Raw genomic sequence first — 19,989 nt, 5'->3', positions numbered from 1 at the left:
ATACATTATCTTTACATGGTAAGAGTTATTACGCTCCTAATTAACTTCTTTGACTAATACCTAATAGAAATTGTTATTTTGAGAGAAATAATATGTTCCCTTCTTAAACTTGTAATGTCATCAATCAATCATCACACAAGCTGGTATTTTGATAACTTTCTTTCCTTCTTATTAAAAAAATTAAATAAGAAAAAAAAAAAAGGTTTTATATATGAAAAAGCTGTTTGATTTTTGTTTTTCCAAAGAATATATATGTCGCTAATAGAACCTTCAGTCCTTGCATCATTTTCTTTCCACTATATTTTTTTAAAAAAAAACGTAGGTTTGTTTATATATAAAAAAAGTATGCTTTTCGTTTTTCCAAAGGATACACACTGCAACAATATATTGTTGTCCTAGCATAGCATGGACTTCTTTTGTAACTTAGAAAAAAATTCTCATTGAATAAAAGAAAAACACCTTTATAAAAAAAAAAAAACTGACATTTTTTCTTATTTATTTATTTTTAAAAAGATGGTAAGAAAGTTGTAAAACAAAAAAAAAAAAAAAACTGAATACATTTAATAAAGATTAACTTGAAAAAAAAAAATTAGCTTATGTAATGCATTTATGTCACTATTTTAAGTGTATGGAAAGTGACACATGTCATGAATAAAAAGGAGAAGATCCAAAGGAGAAGATTAGAGAGAAGTTGCTAGCATTCCCCATTTTGAGCTTATCTTATAGATTGATATTGAGGTATTCGAGATGCAAAAACTTGCATTGGACATGGAGATGATTATTTAGAAAATCTCGGATTTTGGGTATGTGGTATGGTGGTAATGTATTGACATTAATCTTTTAAGGGGTCGTTTGGTATGGTAGACTATCATGGATTGGGCTAAATTCTCGGACTCTCTTGGATTAGCTCGGATTGGCTTAAGCTGGATTAAGTACTGACCTACATTTGGTATTGCGCCAGACTAAGAAGCTATATTGTAAAAATAGTGAAGACCTATATTTGGTGTTGTATTGGACTAAAAAATAATTATTTTAATATTTAATTTTAATTAAGGATTTTGACCTAAAAATAAATAAAAAGAAAACAAATAAAATTATAATATTTAATTTTAATTAAAGATTTTGACATAAAAATAAATATAAAAAAATAAAAAAAATTCTAATATTTTTTAAAGGCTAAAACTTATCTCTCTTTTTCTTTTTTCTGTTTTTTTTTTCTTTATCCCTCTTCACTCCTTTGTCTTTTCTTCTTCCTTTCCTTCCCTGGCCCGCTTCCTTTTTATTTTGGGAGTTTCACTAAAACACCCAAAATGGAGGTTGAAATTATAAAAAAACCCAACACCCAAAACACTTTATAAACACACCCAAAACCCATCATTACACACACTCAAAACCCATTTATAAACACACCCAAAAAGTTGACTTTGGGGTTGATTTTGGGTGTGTTTATATGTTTAAATAGTGCTTGGGTTTTTTTTATAAATACATGTCTAGGATTGGGTTTATTTATAAATTTGTATTTTATTTTTTCTTTCCTTTCTCTTTTCTTCTTCCTTCTTTCCTTTTCACTCTCTCTTCATGTTGCACTATTTAAGATTTCGTTTGGAATTTTGTTTCGTTTGGAATTTTTTTTGCAGCCACCACATACCCATAAGTGGATCTGGCTCTCTTAAAACTTGGGTTACGGAGGCCACGAGTTTCCCGGGATGAGGATGGTTGCTCACTCGACCAGACTGGGGGCAGATCCAATTGAACCATCAACCCAGAAGTTGGTCTATGGTGGCTAGTTATGAGTTCGATGATGGTGGTCAGACGGTCGTGGATTCGTGGTGGTGGTGGTCGGGCTCGCGTGTTTCATAGTGGTGGTGGTATTCAGCAGGACTCGTGTGTTCAAAATAGCACCCTTGCTATTTTGCAAACTATGTTTCGGGCTCGCTGTATTAGACAAGCGAGTCCAATATTTTTTTTCCCCATTGGACTATACAATCCCATTTTAACTAATCATCTCCCTTACCAAACATGGATTTCAAGTACTATTTAACCCAATCCTATCCAGTGAAGCATAGTAAGGCATGCTAAACATGGCCTAAGTTTGTATTGTTTCTAGACTATTTAGTGAAGGTATGGAAATCTACACGATTTCAAGTTGAGTGATGCTAAACAAACCCTAAAATTAACTTAGTACACTCTACTATCAAACTATTTATTGAATTACTAATTTACCCTAATATAAAATGACCAAAAAGAATATATTGAATTGTGAAGCAAATGTAATTTTAATAAGTACACCTTACTCACCATATTCAACCCTAATATTCGATGAGGCGACATTGAACGCTATGAATCCAACCCAACCCCACCACCACCGTCCCTCCCTCTCTCTCTCATCCAAATTATCTTATTTCCTCTAAATTTTTTGCAATGAGTCAGAATCTTCCATGTGTATGTGGCATTCGTCCATTAGACTTGGTTAATGCATTCAACCCACCCAAAACAATAATCATTTGATGTTCATCTACGGTGTTGGTGGTTTCAACTGAGCATATTCCCAAACGGCCCTTACACTTGCCCACTAGAACTCCAGCTCCTCACCCTCTGATGAATCTAATGACAATTATGTTGCTGTTGCACCATAAACACCAACTTCCAACAACAAAATATTTCTTCTTAATTAGATACCTGCTTGGGGATTGATAGCAACCTCAACGGTCTAAGAAACAAACCCACATTGGAATTTTCCTTCTTCCACTAGTTGAAGGGAGATGGGTTCCAACACGATATTACGCGCTTATTAGAATCTTATGCTTGTCGGGTCTGGGTTGGCTGGCGATAAGCAGGGGAAGGGTGGAGTTGGGTTGTGTTAGAGAGAGAGAGAGAGAGAGAGAGAGAGAGAGAGAGAGAAGGGCGGTGGTGGTAGGGTTGGGTTGTATGCGAGAAGGCTTAAGTCGGAGGAGGAAGGACGGGGTTGGCTGGGTAGGGGGAATGATGGGAGGTCGATTTAACAGGGTAAAGTGTTGTTAAGTGGTTTGCCACATGTCAAAAAAATAGAAGGGAAAATGTCGGGCACATGGCATTTGGTAACAGTAAAATTGGACTCATGAATGGGTTAGGTGTTGTGTGATAGAGTGTATTAGGGTGTACCATGAGTATTTTTGGTAGTTAAATAGGATGTCCTGATTTAATTTTATAATTTATTAAATATTAGGGTGTACTTAGATCATAGGGTGTACTCAGGTAATTTTAGAGTTTGTTTAGCAACACTCTTTCAAGTTTTGTACGCATGTGATGTAAAGAAATAAAAGAAGATATGTGTGAATATATGAGATTCTCTTGATTTGAGGCCTTTTTTTTTATTTGGTTACAAGGAGGGCCGAAGCCCAAGAAAAACCAGAAAAAAAAACAAAAAAACTACACTGGAACAAGCCTAGCAGTGGTCATCCTAACAGAATCTTTTGCCAAGAGGCTTACAATAGAAGGAGGGGGAAATGTTATAGGATGATATAAGGCTTAAATGTTTAAACGTTCAACTAAGTAAATGCATTCAGGTTTTATTTTATTTTATTGACAATTTTTTTTTTGTTCAAGATGCGTTTAGAATATATCTAATGGGTTTTATCTCATGTCTTGTTATATTGTAATTGTGTACTGTTATTGTTGCGCATAAGTTGAAATATTTTCAAGCACCGAATTAACTTGTCATATTTTTTTAGTTACCATATGAAGATAGAAGTGAAAACATATACTAAATTTAATTAATTGTGAAATTCCATAGGGGAGAACTTTAGGGCCCGTCCGGTAACGTTTTCGGAGAATGTTTTCTTAGAATATTTTCAGAGAATGAAAACAATAAAACGAATTTGCATTTTCAGGAAATGAAAATGCGTCGGGTAGATTAATTAGAAAACATATTCAGAAAACAAAAACAATGAAAACGTGTTTGGTAGTATAATTTGAAATAATAATATGTGAGTTCTTTTTATGAAAATGTTTCTCATGAGAATGAAAACAACTTTTTTCTGTTTTCTACAAGTACACATGAACTTGTTTTTATTTTATGAAAACATTTTCAGTGTTTTCTGTTTTTGGGCTATCGAACGGTTTTTGCCTCATTTATGTTTTTTAAAAATGAAAACAACCCTTAAAACGTTACCGAACGGAGCCTTAACATCTAGAACTATGATATAGGGCTTTTGTCACTCAAACCAAAGTATCCGTGCTACAATGAATAAAACAAAGAAATGCACGATAAATTGTACCCCAAAAAGCCCATGATAAATGACAAACCAAACCACCTCTCCGTAAAAAAAACACCCCACCTTTTCCCTGTCCTCAGTCCTCCGACAAAGTTTGATGAATCGAGCCCACACCAAAGAAGCATAATGCCCACCCAAACTCTCATCTTCAGTGGAGTAGGTTCCAATCATTTTCATGAAGCACGAGGTTGATATTCCTCAACCTTAGGCTCCACATCCTACAAGTTGTGTGGATTTAGTGACTACTTGTGTCACGGGCTTGCACCTTCTTATTAGAGTGAGCATCTTCGATGAAGTAGGCAAACCTTATTTGTCTAGACACTAAAGTATTTTTTATTTAATATCATAATGTGATGACTTAGTCATAATTAAAATCAAATTCATTACAAATATCATTCTTGCATTGCATTTTCGGGTGTTGAGATTTCTCCGTCTTGAATTAATATCCCTTAGATTATAGAAGTTAATCTCTCTCAAATCCCGCAACAATTGAATCAGGACACGTATCCATTATTTAAGTTTAGAAGACATGCAAAGTCATGCAGGAAGGATTTTATGCATTGACTAGAAGAACTGAGCTACTAGCTAAGTTCAAAAGGCATCGATCGCCACAAGAAGAGTTGACTTTTCAGGTCCAAGGATATATTAAATTACTAATGGCTTGTTTGGTATTCAATTTGAATCCAACTTTTTAAACTAAAAAACAGAATTTAAATCCAAAACAAAGAAAACCTGTTTGGTAATCCTATTTTTAAAAACTCAAATACAAGAACAACTAAAAAACACCCTAATTATTAAAAACAAAAAGAATCTGTTTTTCAGTTTTTTTCTTTTCCCTAACAACGCACAAGTTCTCAAATTTGTAAGTGTGAAAACAATTTTCAAGTTGCATACCAAACAAGTTTTTAAATCTTAAAAATAAATTTAAGAACTTATTTTTTTAAAAAAAAAATCAAAGTTTTTAAGTTCTCTATTTGAATAGTATACTAAACGCCTCTTAATATATTTTACTCATTTGTGTCAATAATTTGAAAAGGCTAGCGTAGGAGAGAGAAAGACTATAAAGTAAAAAATGGCAGGGAAGTTGAAATTGGATAGATCATTATTGGCCACGATGACCGTAAACGTGCAACTTTGATTAGTCTTTCTTTTGTTTTTATTGTTCTTTGCCCTATAGTCATCAACTTTGATTTTGTTTTGGTCAACCATCATGCTTTGATTAATTTTTCGAATCATAAACTAGATTCCCAGTTTAATCAAGAAAATTACTATTCGACCTTTTCTTTTTGTTTTTAGTTGATTCAAAAATGGAGACTTATAAATTAAACATAGATGCTAAAAAGATTAAAGGGAGATTAACTATTATACCTAATATAGGGGCCCAAATTATAAAAATACTCTATATGAAATGGACTTTAGAAACACACACAAAGCCCATTTAGAATAGAACAAAGAGGCTTTTAACTTCTTATAAATTACAATACTGCCATCAATTTCTTAAAACAAGCCAAACCCTAAAATCTCATAGAAATACTCAAAACACTCAATAGGGCATCAAAGTAATTTAATAATCAATATTAAATTCAATAAGACCAGCTGTCATTTTTTGAGTTTTTTTTGTGTTTGTTTATAGAAATTCAATGGTTTAGGGTTTATCTATAATATTAGTGCTAAAAATGGATATATCACTAAATATCTCAAGATTAAATCAACTTCTTCTTGAATAATATGCTTAGAGAATCCTCTTCTTCATTCTTGTAATTAGGAAATCAGATTAATTATAAATTTAAGTAGACGATTTGCTTAGATTCACATTTTTTTTTTTGGAAAGAAAAGTGATAATTGTATTCATCAATTAGGCACAATAATCATCAGTCACAAGGGCAAATACAAATGCCCACAAAGGGGTAATACAAATATGGAAATATAGTAACCACATAAGGTTAATCCAGATACAAGCCACAAAAGGCCAGAGAAGGCATAAAAGCCACATGCCTGAATAAATAAGACATGAATCACAGTGCCGACATCTAACAATACAATTATAACTTTGGCTTAATATCACAAAACGTCGCTAAGGTTTACGAAACTATCAGATTGGATTCTTAATTTATTTTTTGTCATTCGTGGTCCTCAAGGTTAGTATGTGTGCTCACAAATGGTCCATGCTGGTAGGTTCTGTAAAAAACTCCGTTAGTTTGCCGACGTGGTATATTTATTTATAACAAAACATCCCTAAAGTTCACGCACCTATCACAAATGGTCCCTATGAAATTTATTAAATTATTTTTTAAATTAATGAATTTTAAAGGAAAAAATAAAATTTTTTTGTAGGGACCATTTGTAATAGGTGTGTGAACCTTAGGGATGTTTTGTGATATATATTTGCCACATCAACAAACTAATAGAGTTTTTTTTATGAAATCTAATGGCAGAGACCATTTGTGAGGAGCATACATACTAACCTTGAGGACCACGAAAGACACAAGAAAAAAAAAACACTAAGGATGCAATCTAATAGTTTCCTAAACCTTAAGGACGTTTTGTGATATTAAGCCTTATAACTTTTAACTCTCACATATACAAAATACAAGTAGAGACTAGAAAATTATCCAACACCCAATTCACAAGGTAGATGCAATTATTACAAAATAAGAAAGTTGCAAACAAACAACCAAAAACCAACAAAGCCAATACCACCATTAGTGCCACCGTCATCACAGACGCCGTCGCTGCTTAGATTCACTTCTTAATCTTCATATGTACTAGAGTCATAAATTAATAGCTCACTCATGTATTCTTGCATTAATTAATAATCAAAACTTGAGAGACAACTCTCTTATATTGTCTTGATTAAAATCAACACTATGTAGTAAAAAAAATTCATGAGCATTGTGAATGATGTTGTAGCAAGCACTTCTCTATAAGTGTTTATGTTAAAAGCACAATTTTTTTAAATATTAAAAATCCAAACACATGGTAGGTACTTCTTCGAGTGTACCAAAAACTACTTTTAAAGCATTTCCAGACAAACTTTTAATGTGTTTCATTTGGCTCCATACATTGTTCTTCCTCGTGGAGCCCTTTAATGAATATAATCATCATGTCAGTCGAGAATATAATTAGGTTAAATGAATGACAATTTAATTTGCTAAATTCCAATTCCAATAGATGAGGAATCTTATTTGATTGACCCGTGTAATAAGTTCCTTTTCTTTTGCCTCTCCATATTCCTCACGAATAATATAAAGAAATGATTGATTTGATTTTTATCAGAAAGAATCAACATAGCCAACATAGCCATAAACAATAAAGCTAGAGCCAATGATTTGTTTTTGAAATTAATGATGTAACAATATTAATGTATGTATGTCACTATAAGCGAGTGACGTAAATAATTGGGTGAATAATTATGGCGTCCAAATGGTTAAAAAGAAAAACAAAATGTTGTCCTTGTAGTGCTCTAAAACAGATTGTGGAAGATGAGGTAAACGAACATCAGTCCTTTCTTCTTTTTAAATTTCTTTGCACAAATTTGAGCACCGAACAGGTAAAATTCCATGGAAACCAAACATATATGGTTGCGTCCGGCAACGGAAAGGAACAATTGAACAAAGCATATACACCTTCCTGATCAATCTTTCTGCTCTCCACACATCTGCAGCTACGTGCCATCTATGCATCCAAAATTCCATTTCACAAATTGGAGAGAAAATCATTTAGAACACACACGTTTGGGAAACATTTGACTCTCTCTCTCTCTCTCTCTCTCTCTCTCTCTCTCTAACTTGTCAATTTTCAACATAATTCATCATTGCTAGAAATAATCTTAGTACAGATAGAATCAGCAGATCTCAGGTTTTTCATAATATGAAAATTTCAACAAATTTACAGAGCTGCCTTGATCTATCAGAATTGCCAGAATAGATCTCAGATGATTCATTATCAAGCAGAACAGGTATTGAAGTACAGCCCCAAATCAGCAATCATCAATCTAGTCACTTCCAACCCCGTCCAGAATGAAGAGATCTCAATTCCGCCTATTCAGCAAGCCTCTCCATGACTAAAATAGATTAAAGCTCTGCCAATCTCAACATTGGTATCGATTTCCAGCTAAACCTCATCAGTTGAATATGCTAACATTTGAATCCAGCACTGATATATCCAGTCTAGCCAGAATCACAGGCAAGAATCCAAGAAGAAATCGAAGCCCAATGTTTTGATGTCCTTTCAGACATGGCAGTTCCCTTTTGTTTTGAATTGTGCAAAAGGCAGTTCTCTTTAAAACAGTTTGATTTATTTTCAATATTCATTTTGGAAAGAACTACTAGTTTTTACTGTGAGAAATTATAAAGTCTTCACCAGCTTGAGACAAAAAAATAACTTACTTGGGAGATATTTCTTACCTAAATTCATAATCACTCGTTTAAAGTTAGTAACTTGTGGCGCAAGTTATCTATTTTTCATAAGTCTGTTAGGGTCTTAACTGCAAACAATGGCACGCTCGCACATCAAAGAAAGTTGACTTGTTGACCACAAAGGCTTTTCAAGCCAATGTGAAATTTTACCATACTATCACAAGAACTAAATAAAAACAGGTGAACAAATACCCTTCGACTTTCTCTCAAACTCTATCCCTTTTTAATAAATTGTTTTTGGGCATGTTAGCATTTTTGCTCTCCTATTTAAGTTACTATCCTAACCTTTTATTTCAATTGTTATTTGTTAATTATTTAATTTTATTTAATCTTTCAAATGTCACAAAGAAACTTGGGGCATTTGCATTTCCATCCTTTGATAAAATGGGTTTTCTGACTAACCCTAGGTGTTAGATTAGGTTTCCGTGGATTATGTATTATTATTATCCACATACATACAATGTGCCTACAATCAACCTAAGAATATACCATGTGATGCATGTAACCGCATCGGAGCCCACTTTCGAAGATTAGTGTCAAGTCCTTATTTTCAAGGTAAAAGAGCCAACGGCCAATAAATGTTCATCTCTCAGCCACAATCATTTGAAGAAGTCAAAACCAACACAATCGATATAAGTTTACGTTTGGCCTTCGACCGCGAAATGAAATGCCTTGCAATGCACACATTCGAATGGAACTGATTGTTCTTGATTTCTCGACCTAATCGTCGTGTCAGCAAAGAATATAGTTAGATTAAATGAATCGACAATTTAATTTTCTAAATTCCAATTCCAATAGATGAGAAATCCTTGATTGAACCCGTATAATAAGTTCCTTTTCTTTTGCCTCTCCATATTCCTCATGAATAATATAAAAAAAAATGATTAATTTGATTTTTATCAGAAAGAATCAACATAGCCAACATAGCCATAAACAATGAATCTAGAGCCAATAATTTATTTGTCAAATGATGTATTAATCTATGTACCAATATATCACTTAATGGGAATAAGTGAGTCAAAAAGTGAGCCAAAAAGTTAAAAAGAAAAACAAAATGTTGTCCTTGTAGTGCTCTAAAACAGAATGTGGGTGAGGTAAACGAACATCAGTCCTTTCTTCTTTTTAAAATTTCTTTGCACAAATTTGAGCACCGAACAGGTAAAATTCCATGGAAACCATAATGACAAAACATATATGGTTGCGTCCGGCAAGGAAATGGACAATTGAACAAAGCATATACCTTCCTGATCAATCTTTCTGCTCTCCACACATCTGCAGCTACGTGCCATCCATGCATCCAAAATTCCATTTCACAAATTGGAGAAAAAATCATTTAGAACACAAACGTTTGGGAAACATTTGATTCTCACTCTCCCCCCCTAACTAGTCAATTTTCAAAAAAATTCATCATTGCTAGAAATAATCTTAGTACAGATAGGGATACGACAACAACTAGCTGCATGTATTTGGCTCAGATCTTGACAGCATACAAGTTTCCCGTGTTTTACATATATGCTTTCTTGGTCCACCATGATCCTTGTTTTATTTTCAATTCATTACCCAATTAATAATACTTTTCAGCTTATTGTGATTCTCATCATCTGCATTATTCTTAATAAATTATTTTGTTTTCCGATTATTATACATTATTACCCGAGTCAACTAAAAAGCTGAAACGATTTGAAGAAAATTACTCTCGAAAATAACTTTTCTGTAACCCCTCTCAACTGCCATAATTTTTCCGAATCTAGTACAATAATATTAAGAACAAAAACTAGCTGCTAACTGGAATGACTCTCCTAGAGAGACTAAGAATACCTAGCAAACTCAACTAAGTTTCTGGAATCATAAGAGAAAAAAAAAAAAAAAAACAGCAAACTCATAGAGTTTATGGGCTTTATTGAACAAAATAAATCAAAATAAAAAACTAAAACAACGCCAGCAAAAGGAAAACCAATTGCTGCTAATCCTCCTTTGAGACATGACACAGACAACGCCACCTAGTTATTTTAGGGCTTCAACGCACTAATGAGCAGTGGATCTACCATGACCGCAACACCTCAAATAGTAGCCTCGCAAGATGAGGCACAACCAAAGTCTAGATCTGCCAAAGAAAGAGTAGATCGACATAAGTTCACCAAGAGCCGAAGAACACCAAAATTCCGAAGAGATCCGAAAATCCGAAAATCCGAAAATCCGAAAATCTCTCTCTTTTAGCTGTTAGGGTTTCTCTTCACACTATGATATTAATAAATATTGGCATTGGTGAGATTCTCTACATACATATGTAAAATCCTATTATTAATATGAACGATCCATTTATTTCTTCATGGGAGATTCCACATTGACCCACAAGTTTTGCATAGCAGGTTGAATCTGTTGAATTAATGGGTTACAACAAAACCAACCAATAAACTAGTTTATCTAAGATAAAGATGGATCACCACCAGAAATCATTAGAAAACTATCAATGTTAAACAAGTATTTGATTCAACGAAGCAGAACCCTCGGTTGCTCAACTCGTATGTATCTTTACTCGCATGTGCATGCAACTTGGTTTTACAATACCAGAACTGAAGTGAAAGAAAATGAAGTGGGCAAGGCAAACTGCATATATTTTTATTACTAATAAATCTCGGAAAAGGAAGCATATAACCATCACATCTCTATGTTCAAATCAAAATCCTTGTTTTCCAGCTGGTGTTCCAATCCAAATTTATAAAGCAAAAATTTGCATATCTTTTTGCTAGAACTAAATCTAGGACAAGGTCACATATGATCATCACATCTAAAATATCTCAAAGCTTTGTATAAACCTTTTTTCAAACTCACTCTCCTCCACAATTAGGAAACTCTCATTTGCTTGAAACTGATAGCTGCAAATCTCACCACCTTACATTTGTCTTGCAATAGATTCTTTTTCCAATATTCTATTCTCAAATTGATGTGCCCTTCCAAACTAAATTCCATATTAGAACGTTGCGGGTACACACAGTGCAGCATGCTCTTAATATTTTTCAACTGCTAGTGGTTCACAACTTGGATTCTCTCATTCCCTCTGTGGACCATATTGCACCAAATGATGCATGTGATGAAAGATCTTGACTAGGGAACCTGCAAGAAATTTTCCTTCTCCTTGGCTGCCTTCTTCTTTTATGTATCATGAAGCATTGGAATCTTACAAAGTTCATTTGTTTGGAGTTTCTTTTTTGGTAGCTTTTTTCAAATCTACCTTATCACTATGTTGAGTAGGGGCATGAATTTGGCCAAATCATAACTCTTCCGGATAATAAGCAGCTAAATCTGATTTGTGGGTTACCAACTTACCAGTATATGGATAAGGATTAATTAACCTCTGAAAAGTCAAGTCCACCAATACAACCATATCTAAAATTGTATTCACATTATAATTTAACCAAACTACAAATTGGAAAAACATATACTGAATTTTTTTTTTTTGGCAACGGCGTGTAACGCTCAGGCAGTCGTGCCCTTGACTTAATTGATTTGGACGCAACATGGATGCCAAAATTTTCCTTGAAGACTTTTCAACCAGAAGCTCCAAATATTGACTTAAATACTTAAAATTTAGGATGAATTAATTAGAAGATTGTAGGCCACAATCTTTGTGTTGTCCGTTTTATAATTGCCAAGGGATTACATTAAGGTGATGTGTGACTAATTTTAAAGAGAGCAAGGACATATCTTCATCATAATTGACCGGCATGCTTGGTCCATCACCAAAGAAAAATCAATACTTTTTTCATATGCTTCATGATATATCTAGCCACATAACAAGCCACCAATCCTTTCCTACCTTCATTGTAATGCCTGTCACTGTTGAATTTAATTTTGTGCATATATCATAATCAAATTGGGCTCACCATGGAAGTACGTACCCTATTGCATTTAGTTCTTAGTTGAAATTAATGGGTTCGGTCTTCTTTGAAATCACATGGCTTGACGATAAAAGGATTGATATAGGATGACTAGTAGTAATGATAATAACAAGTGGAAGAAGAATTTGAAAAAATTTATTGCCACCCCTATATATATATATATATATATATATATATATATAAAGACTTTTCCTATTGAAAGAGGCGATAATATACTGAACTCATACACATTACATGGATGTTAGGACTCAAACTTAGGACCTTGTTTGAGGGAGTAATTGCTCCAAACCACTACACTAGTGGGTCTTTTGCATGAAGGAGCATCCCCTAAAATATTAATATAACATAAAATGACTACTATTGAAGACCAAGTTGTTTTTAAATCCAAACTTATTTGTTGACAATCCATCCCCAAATCCCACTTTTGATAAGCCATAGCCCGCCCATTAGCTCTCTCACACGCTCACAAGCTGATGAAAATAAATGTTATTTTTTTATGAATGGGACTTTAAATCCTATCTTTGAGCCTCCAAATGAGGTATATGAATTAAAAATTCTTCAGTTTTGTTGAAGTTTTTACAATTTATAAATCATGTTGTTTGTGCTTTCGTTCGATATACCAAAACCGAATATTGGAGAATATATTTAAGTTTGCTAACCAAATTACACGTGTTTGTACCATATTTGGAAAACGGACCAAAGTTTGTTATTTTTTAAATATTAAAATTACATTGGACCCGAGTCCACTTTCATTCTTTCCTAACCAACAAAAAGGGCTTTGTTTTTGTGTTTAGGCCACTACTTGGTTTAAATTCATTAAAAGGCTCATATCTCAAAATATCTCAGCTTTGACCCACACTAAAGTCAGTGAGTGGGTAACCTTTACCAAGTTGACCTACGTAACCTGCTTAAAATGGGTTTTCACCATTAAGAGCGACATGACCGTTATCTTTCTTAGCAAGGAAGCAAGCTGGCTGACTGACGCCAAAACCAAGAGGAGCCGTCTTCCGACTGGTTTTCCAGTTGCAACAGGATAGCAAATCAAAGGAACATCCCTTGAAACCAGTATCTTCATCTAAGATATTTTTTTTTTCTCTTACTTGTGAATCAACTTATGAGCACTAGTAAAAAAAAAAAAAAACCTTGCGCGACAAAAAAAAAAAATCGCTCAAAGTCACTTTGCGAGATAAAACTCAAAACTTCATCGCTCAAAGTCTTACGCAACTAAATTTTGTACAACGAAACACACATCGCCGCACAAAGTCTCTTTGCGCGACGACAAAACATCGTCTCTCAAAGTGACTTTGCGTGACGAAACAATAAATTTCGTTGCACAAAACTTTGAGCAACCAATATTCCAATATTATTCATCGCGCAAAACTTTGCGTGACCAACATATTTTTTGTCGTGCAAAGTCTTTACAAAAGTAAATAAAATAAAAAAATAATTTTTTAAAATCTTTGCATGACGTAATCCAAATATTTTTATTTTGTATGCATAACACTGAAGAAATTAAATTGTATATATATTTATTAAGTAGCTTTAAATTTATTATTTTAGTTTGGATCGGATTTTTGTTAGAAAATTATATATTATTGTAGTTCGGATTGGGTTTTTGTTAGAAAATATATATATTTTAAATTAACGATCGAATCAGTTCATTGTATTTATATAGAGTCAAGGAGTGTAGCTATAAAAAATCATCAAAATCAAAATTGAAATAACCGTTAAATCATGATTTTTTGTTTATAATTGTCGAAAAGTTTTGTCCCATTACTTGATCTCTGAATGTTTACTTTTTTCGATTGTTTGCGTATATGATCTCGAAGTATAAACAAACAAGTTTGACGGTTGGATCGTTGAAACTAGTTTCATAGAATGCGTACGCCATCAAAACAATATGTTCACTAATAATTAAGAGTTTATTTATACTTTTGTTAAATATAACATAAGATCTTGTGGTATCCACTAGTGTAAATATCTTAAATTGAAGATCAAATTCAGTCATTGTATTCATAATGGGACACGGGAATTTTTTTTTTTAAATTTTTTTGTAAGACTTTGCGCGACCAATCAATAGCTCGTCGTGCAAAACTCTAAAAATTTGGGCAGGTACCTAAAAAGGGACACAGGAATTTTTTGGTTGCATAAAACTTTGAGCGACCAACAATTCGTCGCGCAAAACTCTAAAAGTTGCGGGCACAAAAAATGGGACGTGGGAAATTTTTTGTTAAATTTTTTTTTTTAAAGACTTTGCATGACCAATATTTTTCTTTGCACAAAGTGATACGGTTTTTAAAATCAAAATAACTCCACTATTTTCTCAATGTCTCTCTCTACTCTTACATCTCCTTTCTCTTTCCTTGTCCCCAAATCCGACCCTTTCTCTCACCCTCACTTCTCTCAATTAATCTCTCATCTCTCTTTTCACTATCTCTCACTCTCACTCACTCTCTCATCTCTCTTTTCACTATCTTCTCTAACTCTCTCACACTCACTTCTCCCCCTCATTCTCACTCACTCTCAATCTTGCCAAAATGTATATTCTCTCCAAATTTAATTTTTTTTTCTTCATTAATATGTGTTTTTGGAGTTAGTTTTGAGTTTGTGTGGGGGTGGGGATGAGTACAGGGTAAGGATTAGAGTTTGGGTTGGATTTGTGGTATAACAATTTTAGGGAAGATTATGCCAATTTTTTGTTATTTGACCATATTTGTTTTTGTTTTTGTGTGTGTAGGGAATCGTGGAGACTTTGAAGGCTAAAGTTGAGGATTAGGATGCTATCGAAACATATCCTCTGCCACTACCACCACAATAGGCTTGTATTAGGATTTTATTATTGTACTTTGTTAATTTATGTGTACATTTTGAATATTATATATATATTGGATAATTTGATCACTATATTTCATACGTAATTTTATTTTGAACATGTCAATTTAAATTAAAGTAATTAAAAAAATCATACAATTAAATTAAATTTAAAAAGTAAAAAGTAAAAATTCGAAAAGAAATAATAAAACAAAAGGTCAAAAACCTTGCGCGACAAAATATTTCGTCGCACAAACTATTAAATTAGTTTATTTTAATTAAAAAATTTTAAAACACAAAAAATATTTCATCGCGTATTTCGTTGTGCAAATATTTGCGCGACATTCGTATTTCGTTGCAAAACTCTAAAAATTTGGGCAGATACCAAAAATGGGACGTGGGAAATTTTTTTATAATTTTTTTTAAGACTTTGCGTGACCAATATTTTTAAATCGCGCAAAATTTTGCTCGACCAATATATTTTTGTTGTGCAAAACTTTAGTATTCGTTGCGCAAAGTAGCTTTGCGTGTGAAGATTAGGTTTCACGCAAACCCTATCTTCACGAGATTTGCGCGACGGATCATGAGCGACCAAAATTTCCTCGCACAGGTTTTGCGCGACGAAATTGTACTTTGCACAACAAACTTATTTCGTCGCGCAAAGTGTTTTTTTATAGTAGTGGAGAGTAGGTCTTCGGTGACATTGGACAACACTCAAGTTATTGGTTCGCAAATCTCACGGCCTGGTGCTCCGGGCCGAGGGGATGTGCGTTAACACGTGACGTCCTTCTTTTGGATGCGGTGCGGTTGTGCGCGGGCGTGCCAACACGGTCTACTGTGCGTCGAGATGGTGATGAGGTTTGGGTAGAAGATGGTTAAATGATGCATCTGTTTTGAGTTTGACTCCTAATCAAACGATTGTGGCTGAGAGAGGAACCGATCTCGGCCCGTCGGAGTTCACTGGCCTGAGCTACAAGACCGTTTAGTGGTGGTGTTGGTGGTGGGTTTTAGGCGGTGCTCCGGCGCGTTGCTCAGAGAGCGACGGTCATATGATATATGGGGTGAATGAGATGATAACAGAGATGGTGCTCCGGTGCCTTGAAAACTAAGGGTCGTATGATATATTAATGAATGAATTTTCCTTACAATCTAACACTACTCCTAGAAAAGAAAATAAAGGTATTGAAAGTGCATGATAGGAAAATATAATTTGCTCCATGGGAGGCTTTTGGTTTGGTGTTTGAACCCTTTGAATGTAGTCTTGAGCTTCGTATTTATAGGAAGAGTCCTGGAGGGACAATCAAGGCCGAAAAGACCTGCGTGGTGGAGCCTGATTGAGGCAAGTGGGTAGTCAAATCGGCATTTGGGATCGTGAAGCATGGTGGTGTGACCCCCATAGATCCTGGTAAATCTCGGCCACTACCCTGATCGTGGGTTCTGCCCTCTTGGCCGTGGGAACACATTTAATGCCCTGGTCTGGTGGTTGGTGATCTGACATCAAGTTGTAAGATTACTTGTGAGAATATTTGCGCCTAACCACTCTGATTTCCATCACCAAATCCTGACTTCAGTCACTTCCCTTCTTTCCTCGTGCATTAAATTCTTTTTGCGACTAGTGGGTTTGCTGCGATAGTCAGATGCATTACTTTATTAAATAGGGCGTGGGACCCTGAGGCCACGTGGTGATTTAACCACGATATCTTCATTTGTGTCCTTTACGGCCTTCCGGCCCATAATACGCGATCGCGAGGCGATTGCAGCTTTTCTTTTGTTTTTCGGAAGGCGAAATGCCTAGCGAAGCGTGGCGTTCAGTTCATGAGTAGGTGGTAGGGCCGAGAGGAGGTCCCTTGGGTTTATGACCGTAATTTATTAGGCACAAACATTGCCCCAACATCCTGGATTCTGCGGTCGCGGCCTGGCGAGGCGAATGGATTCAAGGGTGGACCCTTGCATTCCTTCTGAAGTGATTGTGATTGGAGCCTTAAATGCGTAGGTCGGTCGGTGCATTTAATGCGCAAGCACGTCGTGCAGGCCATTATTGCCTTGATTCGCACGAGCCGCCGCTCCGTCTCGTCAATTAAAATCGTTACGCCACCGCGTATTCAAGCACACTGTTAGACCGTTACGTCTCTCGAGAGGACCATGCCCTTTCGTTTTGAATTCTAGCGCCAATGTAAAAGCCTTGCCTTCTTCATTTTTCTTTACGTTTTCAGAATCCTCAAACGCCCAAACTCTGCCAAACCATTTCCTCAATCCATCAACCCTTATAAAACCCCAAATCTCAGCACTCCATCTCTTTGAACTCTTCGCCCCTTTTTCTGAATGCTCTGTTCCCTCCATTCTAACCTGCTTTGATGGCCTTCCCTATAGCTTCTCCAAAATCGGGGTTGAGCCATATTGGCCGATCCTCGCGTCGTGACCTGATCCAGATGGTTTTTCCTCTCCTGCTGTCCACCAACTATCCTTCATTTTGGAAAGTTGACGTGGGCCAAGGCCATGGTGTGGCCAAGATTCCTTCCCGGCCCTGGAGGAGGATGACCTTCCTCTTTATGAGGCCGTGGAGAAACTGTAATGCGATTGATGAAGATGGGAGGGCCTGGCATGATGATTCCAACTTGGCCATGTTTGTTTGGCTTAGCACCTCGGTTGCACCTATCGTCGGAGTGACGGTCCTGGCTTCACCCAGCCACAGTTGTGCCCAAAATGACGGCCCAGCCATGGTCGGAGTGACGGCCTTGATTGCAACCGGTTTCACCTGTGTCGAGTGACGGCCTCGCCCATGGTCGAATAGACGGCTTGACTTTAGCCACCGTGCATCGTGTCTGAGTGACGGCCTCGCCATGGCTCAGGTGGACGGCCTTGCTTCAACCCGATTTACCCATGTCGAGTGACGGCCTCGGCCATGGCCGCGTCGTGAAGATGTGGGCGGTGGAGGCACCACCTAGGGAAGAATCATCTGCCTGCTATAGCGAGGGGATCAACAAGCGGCCGTTTATAGATTTAGAATATACTCTATTTTTCGCACATGTATGTTTATATGTTTCATTCGGCCATGACCGGCCGTTCTTTTGTAACCGCAACCCCTTTCTTTTTAATCTAAATGAAGTATAACCCCTTTTTTTCTCTTTTGACCGAATGTATGTTTTTCTTTCATCTTTGTCGATTGTAAACCTCATAACCCATTCTTGGTCCTCTCCCATAATGTTGAGGTATATTTCTTCAAATACTGGCAGTTTATTAGTAAGTTGTGCCATTCTCCATCCTTATCTCTCAACTGAAATGCATCTCAGCCAAGAATTCGTTCGATAATAAACGGCCCTTCCCAATTGGGTGAGAATTTGCCGAACCGAGGGTTCTTAGTCCCGATAGCAAGTATGGCACGCCATACCAAGTCGCCTTCGGCAAAGTCTTTTGCTTTACCTTCCTGTTGTAGGACCTCGCCGCGATATGCTTTTGTGCCTGCATTAGGTTATAAGCATCGAGTCTGGATTGCTCCAAATCTTTTAACTCCTGAGCCATGGCTTGTGCATAGTCCTTCTCTTCATGCCCAGGTCGTTCGGTCACACGGAGAGACCAAACCTTTAGCTCCATCGGAACGATGGCGACATGGTCGTAGGTTAAGGCATAAAGGGATGTGCCAGTAGCCGATCGTTTTGAGACTCGGTAAGCCCAAAGGGCTTCAGGGAGTAAGTCGTGCCACGCCCTAGGTTTTTCCTCAATCATTTTCTCGAGGATGCCCTTGATTACCTTGTTGCTCGCCTTGGCCTGTCCGTTAGACTGTGGGTAGTAGGGTGTCGAGTGGACCAATTTGATCCCTATCCTTTCGGCGTATTCTCGAGTCTCGGCTGATGCAAAAACCGGGCCGTTATCGGCTGTGATGGTTTTGGGTATACTGAATCTGTGGACGATGTGATTTTCAAAGAATCTGACCACCTGCGTGCTAGAAATGGACCGATAGGACTCCGCCTTGACCCATTTAGTGAAATAGTTAGTTGCCACCAAAATCCAGGCGTGTTGGTTAGACTCGGCTGGGTAGATTTTGTCAATGATATCCACTTCCCATCCTCTGAACGGCCATGGTTTAGTAAACGGGTGGAGGGCTTCAACTGGTACCCTTTGTATGGGGCCGTAGATTTGACACTTGATACACCCTTTTGTATATTCTATGCAGTTCTTTAAAATGGTCGGCTAATAATAGCCGTGCCTTCGGACCAACCATCTCATCTTGACGCCAGACTGGTGAGCACCGCAAATCCTTTGTGGGATTCGGTCATAATACCCTTAATATCTTCGGGCTGGGCATAGGAGCAATAAGCCGTCGATACTTTTCGATCTGCTCGTTACGATAAATCAAATAACATCGAGCTCGAAACGAGTAGTCTTTTCATGGTTGCCGGAGGGGTTGCGCATATACTTTACTATGGGGTAGTGTCACGACCCGACTCCCCTAGCACGATATTGTCGCTTTGGGCCCCCTCTCTGCCCTCACGGTTTTGTTTCTGGGAGCTCACGAGCAACTTCTCCAAACTTAAAATCGATCAATCCTACTCAAAGGCCAACTAGAACAGATAAAAAGAGGAAAAACCTCACCTCAATCACGGAAATGGG

At 36.3% G+C, this 19,989-nt stretch overlaps 1 protein-coding gene across 1 annotated transcript; it reads right to left on the bottom strand.

The window, feature by feature from the left end:
• Positions 1 to 18,651: 18,651 nt before the first annotated feature.
• LOC148916287 (uncharacterized) lies at positions 18,652 to 19,104 on the bottom strand. The gene has a single exon (XM_089055097.1). The coding sequence runs from the start codon at positions 19,102 to 19,104 to the stop codon at positions 18,652 to 18,654; it is 453 nt and encodes a 150-aa protein (XP_088911223.1).
• Positions 19,105 to 19,989: the final 885 nt, after the last annotated feature.

Source organism: Prunus mume, linkage group LG6 (assembly GCF_029339155.1).
Source record: "Prunus mume cultivar Tortuosa linkage group LG6, ASM2933915v1, whole genome shotgun sequence".
In the NCBI taxonomy this organism is placed as follows: Eukaryota; Viridiplantae; Streptophyta; class Magnoliopsida; order Rosales; family Rosaceae; genus Prunus; species Prunus mume.
Note: the sequence above shows the minus strand (reverse complement) of the source record. Positions and strands in the feature narration are given on the sequence as shown.